Source organism: Sus scrofa, chromosome 14 (genome assembly GCF_054392235.1).
Source record: "Sus scrofa isolate SSC_HxYL_T2T_F1_AM1 chromosome 14, Sscrofa_HxYL_maternal_Yorkshire_Landrace_v2.0, whole genome shotgun sequence".
Lineage (NCBI taxonomy): Eukaryota > Metazoa > Chordata > Mammalia > Artiodactyla > Suidae > Sus > Sus scrofa.
In genome coordinates, this window is record NC_139396.1 from 125,969,265 (window position 1) to 125,985,882 (window position 16,618).

General features: G+C 39.2%; 1 protein-coding gene across 41 annotated transcripts in view; it reads right to left on the bottom strand.

Annotated features, from left to right (window-relative positions):
- The window catches only part of CPEB3 (cytoplasmic polyadenylation element binding protein 3), a 196,789-nt gene that overhangs the window by 89,621 nt on the left and 90,550 nt on the right, over positions 1 to 16,618 (bottom strand). For 18 of the 41 annotated variants that reach the window (XR_014826623.1, XR_014826627.1, XR_014826622.1 and 15 more), the window contains one exon: positions 962 to 985. The exons of the other annotated variants lie outside the window; for them this stretch is intronic. Coding sequence is in view for 15 of the 18 variants with exons in the window: in XM_084994863.1 (XP_084850989.1) it covers positions 962 to 985 (24 nt within the window). In the remaining 3 variants the exon portion in view is untranslated. The remainder of the gene's footprint in view (positions 1 to 961; positions 986 to 16,618) is intronic. 41 annotated transcript variants of the gene reach the window in all.

Here is a 16,618-nt window from a genome sequence, read left to right on the forward strand (position 1 = left end):
CTGGATCCTTAACCCACTGAGCAAGGCCAGGGGTCGAACCCGCAACCTCATGGTTCCTAGTCAGATTTGTTAACCACCGTGCCACGATGGGAACTCCTCCTCTCCCATTTTTATGCTATAACTTCACTAACATTCTTAAAGTTTGACAAAATTGGTTTTATTACTGCATAATTTACAGATGAACATAAAAGACATAAGTGATAAAACAGGGGTTATAACCTAGGTCTTTGACCCTAAATCTCATACTCTTTCCACATTAGGCTTACTCTACTTTGTAAAATTATTTGAACAACTTGCAAACATGGAAATGACTTAGAAAGGTTATAGAAACACACAAATGAAAGGAATATTACTTTGTTTGGGTGTGACCAGGAGAGAATTCAAATTTTATGGGGACTAGACCCTACACAAGTGAAGGATCTCTCGTTAAGAAAAAGAATACAAAGATAAGGTAAAGACCTTGGAGGATACCCATGAAAATAAGGGTATCTGAAACTTTAGTTTCATTTAGCTTCAAGGTAAATCTGTCTCTGGATGTAACACACACACAAAATTCACCAGTCAACCTACTAAGATCAGGAACTGCCCTCTAAAACCTAATGACTGTCTTCCAAGCAGTGTGAAAAGAACACAGTGGATACAGAACAGTAACAAAAAACAAAAAACACACGCTTGCCCTTTATTCCCTCAAGACCACTTACAATAAACCAAATAACAAAAACTTCCAGTTAGAAATGGTCTTTGTTATGTCTTGATTAGGATCAAAAGAACAAATTACCAACTAATAACAAAAAAAATAATTATAATGAAAGTGACAAGAGAATTATTTCACTAAAGTAATTAAGCTAGAACATCATACCAAACCATAATTATTGTTTTATACACACGCACAGGTATAAATACACACACTCATATTTACTCACAATTTGGCAAGCAAAAGATCTCATTAAAAAAAATTTACCTCGTCTCCGCCCATAGCTCCTGGCTGCATGTAAACACAGAAGAAAACCATGGGTATCTGTATCAAAATGGTGAATTTAGAAAGAAAAAATATTTACACAAACCTTTTCTAAGTAGTCTTAGAATGAATTAATCTGGAGATACTGTTCAACTTGACTACACACATATTTAAAAAAACCTACGAAGCACAAGTTAAATCACAGTCTTAAAGAGAACTTCAACTGGATGTGGCAGCCACTGGAAAAGATACAATGGGTGCTTAAGTATCACAAGTCTTACGAGGATTTATAGGTGGCCCATTATCTATATCAGAAATAGAGTTCTTTAAACATTTTTCTGATTCGTAAATCTTCATCTGTACTATATATTACCACCAGACATCACTTTTTTTTTTTGCCATTTCTTGGGCCGCTCCTGCTGCATATGGAGATTCCCAGGCTAGGGGTCTCATTGGAGCTATTGCTGCTGGCCTACGCCAGAGCCACAGCAACGCGGGATTCGAGCTGCATCTGCAACCTACACCACACTTAACCCACTGAGCAAGGCCAGGGATCAAACCCACAACCTCATCGTTCCTAGTTGGATTCGTTAACCACTGATCCACAACGGGAACTCCACCACCAGACATCACGTTAAAGAAAAAAACATTCATTCTAAATAAATAACTGTACCGTGTGGTGGTCATTCTAAATTTCTACACACACACACACACACACACACACACACACACACACACACTTCAGAGTCCCCTGAAAATTGTTTACACACAATTAGCTCTTGCTTACAGAACAAGTTTCCATAAAATTTTCTGTGACGTTTCTCTAGCCTCCTCATTTACTTTCCATACAATATCGCAGATAAGAGGAAAGCAATAACTTTTTCTTCTAGAAAGTGAACTGAAAAAGTAGCAAGAGATTAAGGTGATGAGTACATCATCCCAGGCTATGCTGAAGAAGACAGCACCTTAAAGATTTTCTTCCCCTTCAGAACTCAAGGCCCACAGAATGCATTAAGTTGATGCTACAGTCTGGCTCTGTTAAACATCGCATCATACATATATGGCTAGGAAATCCTGTCATCTAAAATAAATTTCAAAGGGGAAAGTTTTTTGAATTCGAAATCTTGAGCTCTATAAAAACAAATGAGAACTCTATTTAATCCATATTTTAAAGACATGAAATGTTATATTAACTTTAAACCAAAAACAAGGATAATTTGGGGTTACATTTGTAGTGCAAAAGAGAGCTAAAGAAAACTATTTCTCTCTTAGGAAAAGAATTCAGACTTTTCAGCTAGAAACTTGAAATACCAGTTGGCCAATCTTATCTTCTTAGTTCTCATTTTTCTTCAGGCATTGAACTCACCATCACCTACACACCCTTGGTCTCTTCCCTTTTCGACAACCAAATATTAATAAGGATTATTCAGGGAGTTCCCATTGTAGCTCAGCAGGTTAAAAACCCAATATCGTGTCCTTAAGGATGGGAGTTTGATTCCTCACTTTGCTCAGTGGGCTAAGGATCTGGTGTTGCCACAAGCTGTAGCCTGGGTCACAGATGTGTCTGGGATTGGTGCTGCTATGGTGAAGGCCAGCAGCTGCAGCTCCAATTCAACCCCTAGCCAGGGAACTTCCATATGCCACAGGAACGGCTATAAAAAGAAAAAGAAAAAAAAAAAAGGATTATCCAGTTCAAACCCTAATCCCCTAACTCCTTCCATTGCTATAACTCTCAGTGGGAAACATCTCTTCTGAATCTACACAGCAATTACTGTTTATATCACTTACAAAGGGAATACATCCCCAAAAAAATTTTAAGAAACTTCTACACTTTTCATTATTCAGAACCTGGAATTCATCTTCCCACAGAATGTATAATAAATGGTAATTTCCTAGCTTGCCCCCCTCCAAAGCTGACTTCATTTATAAGAATATGGCTGAATTAATACTAACAGACAACACTTAAAAAGAGATTAAATAAGTTTGGACATCCTACCGTTTATTTCTTTGTCCCTTCTCCCATCCCAATGATGTCATGCTGCCAACACCCCCAACTACGAAATCTCTATTTAGAGAGGAAATAAAACATTCTATATTTCAAAAGTAATCATTTCTTTCCCAAACAGAACATTCCCATTCTTTCATTTTATCTGATTTCTGATCAGATTCTCAGGGGAAAAGAATCTGACCACAATTCTAAGGTAAAACTGACTCATCAGACTTTAACACCCTTAAAGGATAAGAGAATGCTCCTCACTCATGTCATCAAGTGCTAAGTATTCAAGTAATAGAGAACATGAAGTGGCCAGATCCAGACAAGTATGGGGGTGGGGAGCAGCATCCAGGATTGGAGATGGGGGCAGTTGCAAAAGACATACTTAGGAGTTTTAATCAAAGCTTTCTTAAACAGGAGTTCCCATCGTGGAGCAACAGGAACGAATCTGACTAGGAACCATGAGGCTGCAGGTTCAATCCCTGGCCTCGCTCAGTAGGTCCAAGGATCTGGCGTTGCCATGAGCTGTGGTGTAGGTCGCAGACAAGGATCTAATCGTGTGTGGCTGTGGCTGTGGCGCAGGCAGGCAGCAGTAGCTCCAATTGGACCCTTAGCCTGAGAACCTCCATATGCCGCAGGCACAGCCCTAAAAAGCCAAAAAAAAAAAAAAAAAAAAAGCTTTCTTAAACAGGTCATGGTTTTTACAGATTTTTCTCTTTTCCCATTTCTAATCAAAAATAGCAAATTGGTTCATGTCAGCCTGTACATGCTGATAACATGGACACAAAAGGGCATATGGAATAGGGAGACAATTTAAAGTGGTGATCTGCAATGCTTCAATTTGCTTCCATCATTCACTGTGGAATAATTATGTGCTACCTTGGTCCTAATTTCAATAGTTTACCTATGATCTCTATGGTAATTATTATTACAGCTGCTAAAACAATGAGTACTTGCTATGTGTGTGGAGCAGTTCAAAATGCTTTATGCATATTCCTATCATTTAATATACACCATAACCTTATGACATAAATATTCTTATTAGTCTCTTCTTACAGCTGAGGAAAATGGGACATGGAATTAAGTGTCTTGGCTAAAATTGCCACTAGGAAGTGGTGGACTTGGAATATGACTCTCAGCACTCTGGCTTCCGAGCCTACCCTTTCAACCACTCCACTATACTGTTAAATTCCTGGAGGACAAGGTCAGGATCTTATATTCTTTTGAATATTCTCTAATGCACCTGGTAGAACGCTCTGTACCAAGCTGGTATTCAACAAACATGGCTTGTTAGCTGCATGTGCAATTGAGGGAGCGAGTAATACATGCCATGATGGCCTTTTGAATGTAGGCCACCTCCGCTGGTGATTAAAAATTTGCTCATGAGGGCCATTTGCAAATAGACTAATTAGAGTCACACTCTTCCCTAAGGCAGAGGTAATGAAGTGAACACCAAGGACAAAAGTTTCGGAGCACAAAAGTAGTGCTTTCCCCTGAGAATAAATATGATTTCTAAACAAGAAAGAATATTGAATACATAAATTTCCATGAGTCAGCACAAAACGATCACACATGGAGAAAAAGGAAGTAATGTGACTAGTTCCATCTATATAACATACCCTATGCTAGTATAGATTTATACCAGATATAACAAGATGGGATATACTTTCAAAGGCCCATCTACTTTCTCCAAGAACTTTTTTTTTTTTTGCTTTTTAGGGCTGCACCTGTGGCATATGGAGGTTCCCAGGCTAGGGGTCAAATTGGAGCTGTAGCCTTGGGCCTACATCACAGCCACAGCAACACATCTGTGACCTACATCACAGCTCATGGCAACGCCAGATCCTTAACCCACTGAGCGAGGTCAGAGATCAAAGCTGTGTCCTCATGGATGCTAGTCAGATTAGTTAACTCCTGAGCCACACGGGAACTCCAGAACTTTAATTCTTTACTATCAATCATCATCATTATAGATAAAATTCTTTTGTTGTTTCATTATTAAACAATTTTAGACCTCATAAAAATTATATTTAATTTCTAAAAGTCAAGGTAGTGGTTATCCTTGGCTAGAGGTATTAACTGGAAAGAAGGCTGAGGAGGGCTCTGGAATATTGGTAATGTTTTGATCTTGATCAAGGTACTGATTAATTTGTGTTCAACTTGTGATGATATATCAATCTAATTATCATCTATCCATTGTTTGGTATATATATTGTACTCTATTTTAAAATTTTAAAATATTTTAGACTAGTTCACTGGAATAAAATGTTATAAGATTAATGTAGAAAGTCTCAAAATGCTAACATTTTGTAGTCTTTAAATTATAAACCTGAATAACCCAAAACTGAAAAAAAAATTAAAGACTTATTTCCAACCCATCAGAATAAATATAAAAGGGTGCATGTTTGCAGTGGGATATGCTAGAGTTATTCTAAAAATAAGTTCACATGATCAGTAACTAGTACATTGTGAATGGCGCCCTCATATTAATGGTATGGTACTTTGTCAGGCACACGAGGCAACACTGGAAAAAGCAGACCATCTGTCACTCCTATGACTTGACCTGTGATTGGCTTGTACCCACACATGTGACCTCCTAAAGGCAACTTACAATCTGATTCTAAAATCTAAACTACATCTTCAGCTACATGAACTCACCCAAAGCTGCTGAAGTTTCTGTAAGCAAAGTAACATCATACACAGATTCTACTGCTGAGGTTCGAAGATGCTCATGATTGGCACAACAGAGAGAGAGAGAGAGAGAGAGAGAGAGGAGGGAAAGAAGAGAGAGAGATCTATCTCCATTTTCTGGTGGATCAAAGTAACACACACCCATCTCAGGAACCTAAGCAGAGTCTCTACAATGCCATACTTAAGAAAAAAAAAAAAATGAACAAGATACAAAATCTTAGTACAACATTTTACTAACTGGAATGGAACTATCTGTCAAGATGTTAAACGTTAACCGCAGAAGCAAGGTGTTAATTACTTCCCTTGCAATAAAATCAGTTTCTTAAAAACAACTTGTAAACTTGCTTTTTGAATACCATTTCAGTACACAAAATTAAATCCTATTAGAACATCTAATGGTCCCTTTCAGCTTCCATCTAAGTATTAGTCATGCAAAAAAGTCCACCTAAGATAGGTTAAGATCTTAAAGTTAGTACAAAAATATCCCCTTTCCCTAATTAGACTGTAAATTCCCAAAGAGCAGCAATGATGGAGTTTGGATTCATAAGTGCACCTCCTCTATCTCTGTCTTTTTAAAGGTTAGAAGTTTTAGCCTAACAATTTTCAAATCTGGCAAATTGTTATTGAAAAGATCAATTTCTTCATAAACAAACTTCATAGGTAAAAACAATGCTTGAAGAGACAAGATACATTTTCATCTGCTACATTCCCATAAAGTATTTGGATATTTTAAAATCCCTTCTTGTTACCCTTCTCTTTGATGCTTTCCCATTTTTCTCAGAAAAATCATGCCATTTTATTTACAAGCCTAAAAAGTAACACTAATAACTGGCAAGCATAATACTAGTGTTGCTTACATACTTCATAAAGGAGAAGAAATACCAGAAAGTAAAATATAATAACCTAATGACTTACTATGCTCCAGGCATTGTATGCTAAATGCTTAACATTGTGGATTCTAATTCCCGAAGCGACTACCATAATGTACATTTCCAGATGAGCAAACTGAGGCCTGAAGAGAATGAATGACTGGTCTAGGTTATTCAGCTACCTAAACAGCAGAGTTGGGATGGAATCCAGGTCCACACTGGCTTTAAAGCATTTATTCTTTTGTTTCTTATAAGTTGAGATATTATTTACATTCAGTAAAACGAACCTGCTATAAGTTTACAACTTGATTCATTTTGGTAATCATATATAGCCATGTAACTAGTACCATCATAATCAAGATACAGAATAGTCATCTCCCTAAAATGTTTCCATGTGCCCTTTTCCTGTTGATCACGTGAACCATGCCCCTGGCAACCATTAATCTGGCTTCTGACTATAGTTGTGTCTGCCCTTTATACAACTTCACACAAATGGAATCAAGGTGTTTGACTCCCTTTACTGAGCATAATGTTTCTGAGACTTATCCATAGTATTACATGTGTCAATATTTCATTTCTTTTTATTGCTGAGTAGTATTCCTTAGTATGGAAATATCACCATTTATCCATTCATCATCAGTTGTTAGGGACTAAAATGTGTTTCCTCCCAAAATTCAGAGGTTGAAGCCCTAACCCCCAGTGTGACTATGTCTTAAGACAACACTCATAGAGTAGGGTCCTATTCCAATAGGATTGGTGTCCCTTTAAGAAGAAGATACCAGGAGTGGCCATGCCTACAGAAAAGGCCACGTGAAGTCACAGCATGAAGGTAGTAGCCATCTGCCAGTCAAGGGAAAAGCACTTAGGAGAAACCAAACCTGTCAACACCTTAATTTTGGACTTCTAGTCTCCAAAACCATGAGAAAATAAATTTATTTTGTTTAAGCCATCCAGTCTATATTTCATTATGGCAGCCCTAGTAAAGTAATACACCAGTCAGTGGACATTTGAAAAGCCTTTATTCTTAACCACCAAGATCACAGGGCCAGTTTTCAAACCTATAGAGTCACTGAACGTACCCAGAAATTCCCTTTAGGATTTCCACAAACTTACCATCCTCTAAGCGTTCACTGTTAATATCACAATCCAAGATTAATAAGGGAGACATCTCACACCCAAATTTTTATTATCACTACCATAGCACTATTATTTTCTATTAATTATTACACTTAATGCTATCATTTATGAATTAAAATCAGAACTTAATAGGTATTTTTGTGGACTGATCAGAAAATCTAATTGTCTTTAATAAAATATGAAGCTGTATCCTGCATTCTAAACAACCGAACTTTTGCAATATTCTGTTTCATTGCTCACAAAATCTTATGGAAACCTATAGATCTTTAATCAATCTCCCAAACAAAACAGGATTACTTCTACAACTGACACAAAGATATTCTACCTGGTTCTGCTGGAATAATCAAGAGTTAAAGTAAAAGAATAAGGAGACTCGCTTCAGCCTCTTCCAGTCATTTTTTTTTTTCAAACTGTTTTATAAGTAGCACAATCTGTTCTCCTCAACAAATGAACCCCAACTGTTACGAGATAACCGTGTCCTGAAGACAAGTAGCACAGGAACTCAGAACCCCTCTTGTCCTTCCCCATAGTGGCCCTTCAAGAACTTCCTTGGATGCTGGGGTTCCACAGAACATGACTGGAAAACTGGAATTTTATACTCCATGGCAGGACCATTCTTTCTAGCTACCAAGTTCTTTCTTGTACTTGCCTCACTACTATCCCAAGCCACAGACACCAGCCTAATCCCACTTTTATTTAAGGGTCATTACTTTATCTCCTTTTGCTTTTCTTTTCTACAGTGAAGTTATATTTAGCTATTCCCAATAAGAAATGGCTTTCCATACCCCACGTCATCCTGAATCTTCTCCTTCAATAAATCTAATTTTCCAATTAAACAATACTTATCTGTCCAAGCTTCTCATGAACATCTAAGGTCCTTCACCTCTGACCTCTAATCACCTTTCAGATCCTCAATCCCACTATTTCACAGTCAAACCCATATTCTTTTTTTTTTTTTTTTTTTTTTTTTTTTTTTTTTTGCCACTTCTTGGGCCGTTCCCACGGCATGTGGACATTCCCAGGCTAGGGGTCGAATCGGAGCCGTAGCCACCGGCCTACACCAGAGCCACAGCAACTCGGGATCGGAGCCACATCTGCGACCTACACCACAGCTCACAGCAATGCCGGATCGTTAACCCACTGAGCAAGGGCAGCGATCGAACCCGCAACCTCATGGTTCTTAGTCAGATTCGTTAACCACTGCGCCACGACGGGAACTCCCAAACCCATATTCTAGTCACACTAATTCGACCCACTCTTCTGACAGCAGCATTATAATATAAACACCTATCCAGTTAGCATAAGAATCTAGATACCACCATGTCTTAACATCTATTCTTTTCTGCTTCCTAGGAAAGTCCTAATCCCCTTTTCCACTTCCAACCACTATTATTTTTCCTATCTTGTCCAAAATGGTAAGTTCAAGGCTTTACTACACCATCTTGCAGTGTCCATGCACACCTAGTATTAGCTTCTAAACTACATTTACCATAAGGTTGCTAATTAAACCTCTCGATATGTGCCATGTTACCAAAGAAAGCACTTCAGAGCTTCCAGGTTCATGTCTTAAATTTCTCATTAAAACAGAGAAGTATTATTCAAAATCTGTACATCTGACAAGATTTCCATGGAAACAAACCTAGGTAAAGCATCTGTGTGTTACACGGCTATCGCTGATTGGAGAATGTGAGCATGCACACATGCTTACGTCCGCTGATGTCTATGCACCCTCACGCCTGTGGCCTGATAGCATTCCACTGAGTAATTAATTATCACTTTACTTTTATTTCAGTAGCATATTTCTAAATAACATACTAACTGCCCTCCCCAAAAGCAAGAAAACCAACAAAGCACTGAGGACTCTAATCACTTACCAGAGTATTTTATATTTAACACAGACTAGTCTATCCCAACCAGGTCTGAAAATCCCCACGTCATGCACCCAAAATATGTTCTCAATAAACCATATTCACTATGCCAAAATCCTGAGGTCTCTTCAAACTCTGTTCTTAGCAAGTGCCCATGGCATGTGGAGGTTCCTGGGCCAGGGATCGAATCCAGGCCACACCAGCGACCCAAGCTGCTGCAGTGACAATGCCAGATCCTAAACCCACTGCACCATAAGAGAACTCCACTTCAAACTTTAAATAGTCAATTTTTAGATTGTTCATGACAGCCAATGCTTGCTAATCCTATGAGTCTAAACCCCCAGATGATGTAGGAAATTAGGAGTTCCCATCATGGCTCAGTGGGTAACGAATCTGACTAGCATCCATGAGGATGCAGGTTTAATTCCTGGCCTCGCTCAGTGGGTTGAGGATCCGGCGTTGCCCTGAGGTGTGGTGTAGGTCGTAGAAGCGGCTTGGAACCTGTGTTGCTGTGGCTGTGGCATAGGCCAGCAGCTACAGCTCCAATTCGACCCCTAGCCTTGGAACCTCCATCTGTTGCAGGTACGGCCCTAAAAAGAAAAAAAAGAAAATTATACAGAGGGAAGAGACGGCCAACAAAACGGGTACTGTTGAGCTCAGGCCCCCTGTCAGTGGTTCCTCGTCTCCTCCTTAGCAGCAAGGTTCCTCTCATGTGAGAAAGAGGGTTCCTTCGTGGAAGAAAGTTATGGAAAGGAACCAACCTGAGAACCTAGGAAGAACTCTAGCAACAAAGGGAACTGCCATTCCCCTCACCTGTCCTGACCTCTCAAAGACAGCTTCTTCTCCTAATCAGGACTTGGAAAAACTTCAGGGAACAATAAAAGCAGATCAAACCAATAAAAAAGAAAGAAAAAATAGGAGGGAATACACGGCAAGATCCTTATACCACGTGACTCCTTCGTGTTCAGATAAAGATAGACACTGGCAAGGGGTAGGTGGGTAGCATCAGATTTCTCAAGAGGTAACTACTTCTAATTGTGGTCTTCTCCAACCACCCCCTGCCCACCCTCTACAACCAGGTTCCTATTCCAGAACAATTAAATTACAATCTCTGGTGTGGGGCCACGAGTATTTTCTATTTTGGTTCCCATTTTGGTTGTAGAACCAAGATTATGACTAACTCGAAAGGGGAAAAAAGGAGGGTGTGGATGTGTAAAAAAGGACAAGCATTTGTTAAGTGTGTGTTTCTTGCTAGGTCTGGTAATTGAGGATTGCATACTAACCTTACTATTGGTAAAGAGAGATTAACATGTGTGCATTTAAAATTAAACACAGATAACTTTCCCAAGGAAACAAATAAGGGATAGGTCCTGGATTTAAGCCCAGATCTGTTTGGTCCTCTCAAACTGCATTATTTCCACTATATTAGGCTGGAAAAACAACAACAGCGACAGCAACTTTGGTCAGATAACAAAGGTGTGTGTGTATACAGGCTAACAAAGGAAGATAAGGGTTTAGAGACTTAGCATAGCAAGTCTTTGTTTAAGTCTCAGATTCCCAGTCTGCATAGACTAGAGGCCTGAGTGAAAGTGTGTTAAAAGATCTGTCACTAACAAGGAAGACTACATTCTGAAAGTAAAACTGATTATTTTCAGAAATGCACTCATTCTCCAAAATCAATAAAGTATTACTTAGTTAACTTACTAAAGGGAGTATGAGTGATCTTTTTGGGAAAACCCAAAAGGGCAGAAATCACATTGGATTAGAGGACTGGCTGGCAGAATACTATGTGTGTCCAAGTCATAGAGGACTTGCTGGTTGTATAATATCAGCAAGTTCCTTTACCTTTTTTGGAAAATAAAGATACTGCCATGTTTTAAACAAGAATGCAATAAAAATGGAGTTCCCATCATGGCTCAGTGGTAAGGAACCCAACTGATATTCATGAGGACACGGGTTCAATCCCTGACCTTGCTTGGTGGGTTATGGATTCGGCATTGCCATGAGCTGTGGCGTGGGTCTCAGATCCCGAGTTGCTGTGGGTGTGGTGTAGGCCAGCAGCTACAACTCTGATTCGACCCCGAGTTGAGGGACTTCCATATGCTACACTTGCGGCCCTAAAAAGACAAAAACAAAAAACAAAAACAAAAAAAAAAAGAGAGAGAGAATGCAATAAAGATGAAATTAATGACCATGAGTCTCAACTGTTCTATCAAAGTGCCCTAACAGCAGACGAAAATGGATCATAGAGCATTCTTAAAACTTACTGAAATCTAGAAAACCCCTTGAAAAGTCTCCAGCTTTATATTACAAACTGCATTCAGTTTCCTATATTGCTCTATCACAGAGCCATATTTTGTTTGGATAAGAGAATACTTCTGGGGTAAAACTGGTGCTTAAGGAAAGTTCTGACCATATCCTAGCAAACCATGTTAAGGATTACAAAGGCAGGCAAGAGGTCTGTGAAAGCACTTTGTAAACTGTTAATTGCCCAATCCATATATGTTATTACCATGTTCAAAAGAAAGAGTTAAAACAAATTTTTAGGAAGGAACTAAGGTGGACTAGATACTCTACGGCTGTTACACCATGCTTTTCACAATCCCTCTGAGCCATTCTGCCCTCTCTTCCAGTCTCCCAGACTGAGTAACTATTCCATGGTCTGGGCACTGCACTAGAAGCCAATGAGCAGCTGTGAATAAGCCTAGTCTCTGCCCTTCTGAAACATACATATTAAAGAAAAACACCAACGTTAAATAATTAATTACAAGGGTGGTAAGTCCTATGAAAGAGAAGTCTAAGTCCTATGGACTACATATGTGGAGAAAGCAAACAGGGAAGCCCACAGGAAAAAGCAGGTAACTTTTCAGTTTCCTGCATCTTATTAGGTTGGAAGATGCAAATCCTAGCACTTTCTACATATTCACACACACCAGGAACTTCTTCGAAAATCCAATAAAGTCAGTCATGAATATTTCAGACATCTTTAGAATATTCAATGCCAGGCCATGTAAACCAGTTACTTCACTCTATTTTTTCAGGAAAGAGGATTTATCAAGCATTGAGAGCACAAACAAGGTGACAAGTAATATTAGAAAAATGATTTTCCCAGAGACACCGAATTTGTGTGTTTACGTTAAACTAGTATAAAAATAACCACTCTTAACAAGTAAGTATTTCAAGCAAAGATTATCACTCTCAACCTGGAGGCAGAAAGTTCTGATCCTGATCCCTCCATCATGTCACCCTAGCCAATTCACACAGTCTCTTCAACCTCAGCTTCCCCATCTGTAAAATGAGAAAGTCAAAACAAAGCCACAATAACCTTAGGTCCCCTAAGGGTATGTTCATGTGCAGTATTTATCCAAAACAGTTTGAAACTTTAGTACTTAAAAGTTATAGATCATGACATAACCTTCTGACCACTATTTTTCATTTTTTAATTAGCCATCATTTAAAATATATTCAGCAAGCTCTCTTGTGGTGCAGTGGGTTAAGGATCTGCCACTGCCACAGCTGTGAGGTAGATCTCAACTGCAGTACAAGTTCAATCCCTAGCCTAGGAACTTCCACATGCCACAGGCATGGCCAAAATAATATTATATATATATATATATATATATATATATATATATGTGTGTGTGTGTGTGTGTGTGTGTGTGTGTGTATGTGTGTGTATACACACATACACACACACCCTTTCATACCACAATTGTATACTGATTTTACTTCTAAATCTGTTCAGATGGAAACGGGGATGTTCCAAAAGTTCAGGATACTCAAAGACAATGTCTTCAATGAGAATCTCCAAATAATTCCTTCACTACCTTATTAATCTCCTAAAAATAAACAAACGAACAACAACAACAACAAAAACTATTTACTTATATCCATTCATGGTGAGTAGAAATACAATGCACTCTTCAAATTTTGGAAAATTCCATTTGGAATCCTAGCCAACCTGGCTCTATTCCCATTTTGGTATAAAAGCATCATGTGTTCAGCTCCCTCTCTGCCACTTCCTCTCAGCTGAGCCTCTCCCCAAGGACTTCACTCTCAGCAGAGCAAGAAAGGGAGGGGCAAAGAGCAGGCTCTGCGGCCATACCAGAGTCTTCCCGACACAAAGTTCATACAAACTCTTCCACATTTCCTCTTTGATTCAACAAAAAGTCTGGCAGCCCTCAGTTCAAACAGAAATATAAGCAAAGTCTTCCAAAATAACATTTTCAAGGCATTAATAAGAGGAGAAAAGTGGAAGATGGCATAACCCAAGGTCCATGCTCCAAGTTCCTCAGTGCTTCAGCTGTGTATAAGGTATTAATAATCAATGACCAAAGGGTTTCCTCAAGCAGGTGATTTTTTTTTTTTTTTTTTTTTTTTTTTTTTGCTTTTTTAGAGTCACATGTGTCATACAGAAGTTCCCAGGCTAGGTGTCCCATCAGAGCCACAGCTGCCAGCAAATGCCACAGCCACAGCAACCTACACCACAGCTATACCTTAACCTACTGAGTAAGGCCAGGGATCAAACCTGCATCCTCATGGATACTAGCCGGGCTCGTTACTGCTGAGCCACAATGGGAACTCCCAGATGAATGCCTTTTTGTTTTTTTAAAAAGACATGAAGATTTTAAATCTTCAAACGCCCAAGATTTAAATCTAGAATGCCTCAATTTATCAGTGTTTTTAAAAGTTTGATAAGGAAGAATGACGGCAAACCATCATCTCTCCCATCAGAGGGAAAGTGGCACTTTAAATTTCTTGAAACTTGGAATAGTTACAGGCTGAGAAATATCAGATAATGAATGGCATGAGAATTTTTAATTTAAATAAAACTGGGAGTTCCCATCGTGGCTCAGTGTTTAACGAACCCGACTAGTATCCATCAGGACTCTGGTTCGATCCCTGGAGTGTACATTTAACTTTTAAAGAAACTGCCAAACTACCGTCCAAAATGGCTATCCCATTTTTCAGCCCAAGCATTACTGTATAACACCTTTAAAAGTGCCAAACATCATGAAAGATATAGCAACTCTACGTCCCAAAAAGGTGCATTGTTTCAGTCAGGGGACAGAGACAGGAAACATTTCATGCAGAAGAAAAAGATTCATACAAAAAGAGATGGTACCATTCTCCAGGACAGCCACTCTAGCCTCTGAGTGACTTACAGGTGTGCTGCCTTAAATTCCGTCAGGAAAGCATCTATCTAAATACAACCAATGTAAGACTTGTTTTGGAAGTCTAACATGTAAAGAAAGGGGAATCTTTAAAAGGCAGCAATAAAGCTGATGCAAGTATTCACAAGAGCAGTTCAACCGAGCATTATCTACTAGGCTGGTACTATGTCAAACTTTACACAATTATATATTATACACAGCCACTTTAGTGGTCATTATCTCCATTTTACAGGTGAAAAAAACCAGAGGCAGAGAAGTTAAGAATGTAGTTCCAAGGTCATATAGCTTCTAAGATGGACTAGGTCTGCCTGATTTGAGACAATGATTTTCACGGCTATGCTAATTCATTGCTCCCAAGTTCAGATTTCACATGCCTTCCAGCATACTTGGAAAATTCCTCCGTGAAGCTGAATGATCCTACCCCTTATGCCACACTTCTCCCTCTGTTTATTTTTTATTTTTATTTTTTTTTGTCTTTTTGCCATTTCTTGGGCCGCTCCTAGGGCATATGGAGGTTCCCAGGCTAGGGGTCTAATCAGAGCTGTAGATGCCAGCCTATGCCAGAGCCACAGCAACGTAGGATCTGAGCCGAGTTTGCGACCTACACCACAGTTTATGGCAACACCGGATGCCTAACCCACTGAGCAAGGCCAGGGATCGAACCCGCAACTTCATGGTTCCTAGTCAGATTCGTTAACCACTGAGCTACAACGGGAACTCCGTTCTCCCTCTGTCTCTAATGTACTCATCAAGCAACTGTCAGACATTTCACTGTTTATCCAAGCCCAATCTCTACTTGAAAAAAGAAGAGCTGACCAATCAAAAAGAATAAAGTGGATCTACTCAGCAGGGATTCTAGAGTAAATAACAAGACAGGCATTCTGGTTTTGAACATTAATTTGACCATAAATTTGGTTGACTTAACTAATGATGAAGGCACCAATATCCTTTCCTGAAGATCATCATAACAAAGGACAAAGCACCAATTCAGGCATCAATCCTATGCAAGCCCACAACTGATAAACTCAACTCTATACCTAGAGTGTAATTACACACACACACACACCACAATCAAAGAAACAAAAAAACCACACGCTACTGTAAGGTTAGAAAAAAATCTGTACTACACACATGGTTGGAAGCACTCTCAATGGACCTGCTTCCTTCTCCAACAAGATCTTAAAAATGTTATACAAAATAGTGTTTTCAGTGTAAGGGTGAAGCATATGAAAGGAAAATCATTAAAAGGTTAAGAAAAACTCACAGTTCCCATCGTGGCTCAGTGAAACAAGTCTGACTAGCATCCATAACGACTTGGGTTCGATCCCTGGCTTCGCTCAGTGGGTTAAGGATCCGGCGTTGCCCTGAGCTGTGGTGTAGGACACAGACCAGGCTCAGATCCCATGTGGCTGTGGCGAAGGCTGGTGGCTACAGCTCTGATTAGACCCCTAGCCTGGGAACCTCCATATGCCTCAGGTGTGGCCCTAAAAAGATAAAAAAGAAAAGAAAAGAAAAACTCATTAACAGTTTAAATGGAAGGGACATATTGTTTCAGAACTAATCACATTTTGGAAATACCAGATAAGTGGCAGATCTTACTGATGGGTCAGAATTTCTTCCTATCTCCCCTGCTATATTCAATAATACCTGAGGACTAATTTTTTTGGGAAAAGCCAAAATTCAGATGGGCCTCTTACTTTCCTTCCCAAAATTTGGCCTGTTAATTATTACTAGATTTGTGGTTTTAACTAGGAAAAATCAGTAGATTCTTTGTCTTAACACACATCTTGTCAATCCTCCAACATCCAAAATGTCTGCAGGTTTACTGTTTTCTACAGTTGGTATCCCATTCTCTTCTCCCAAGCTCCATTTTTGGCTTCTGGATGACATCAGCAGTGCTGATTCTCAGAAGAAAGTATGGCTGAAAG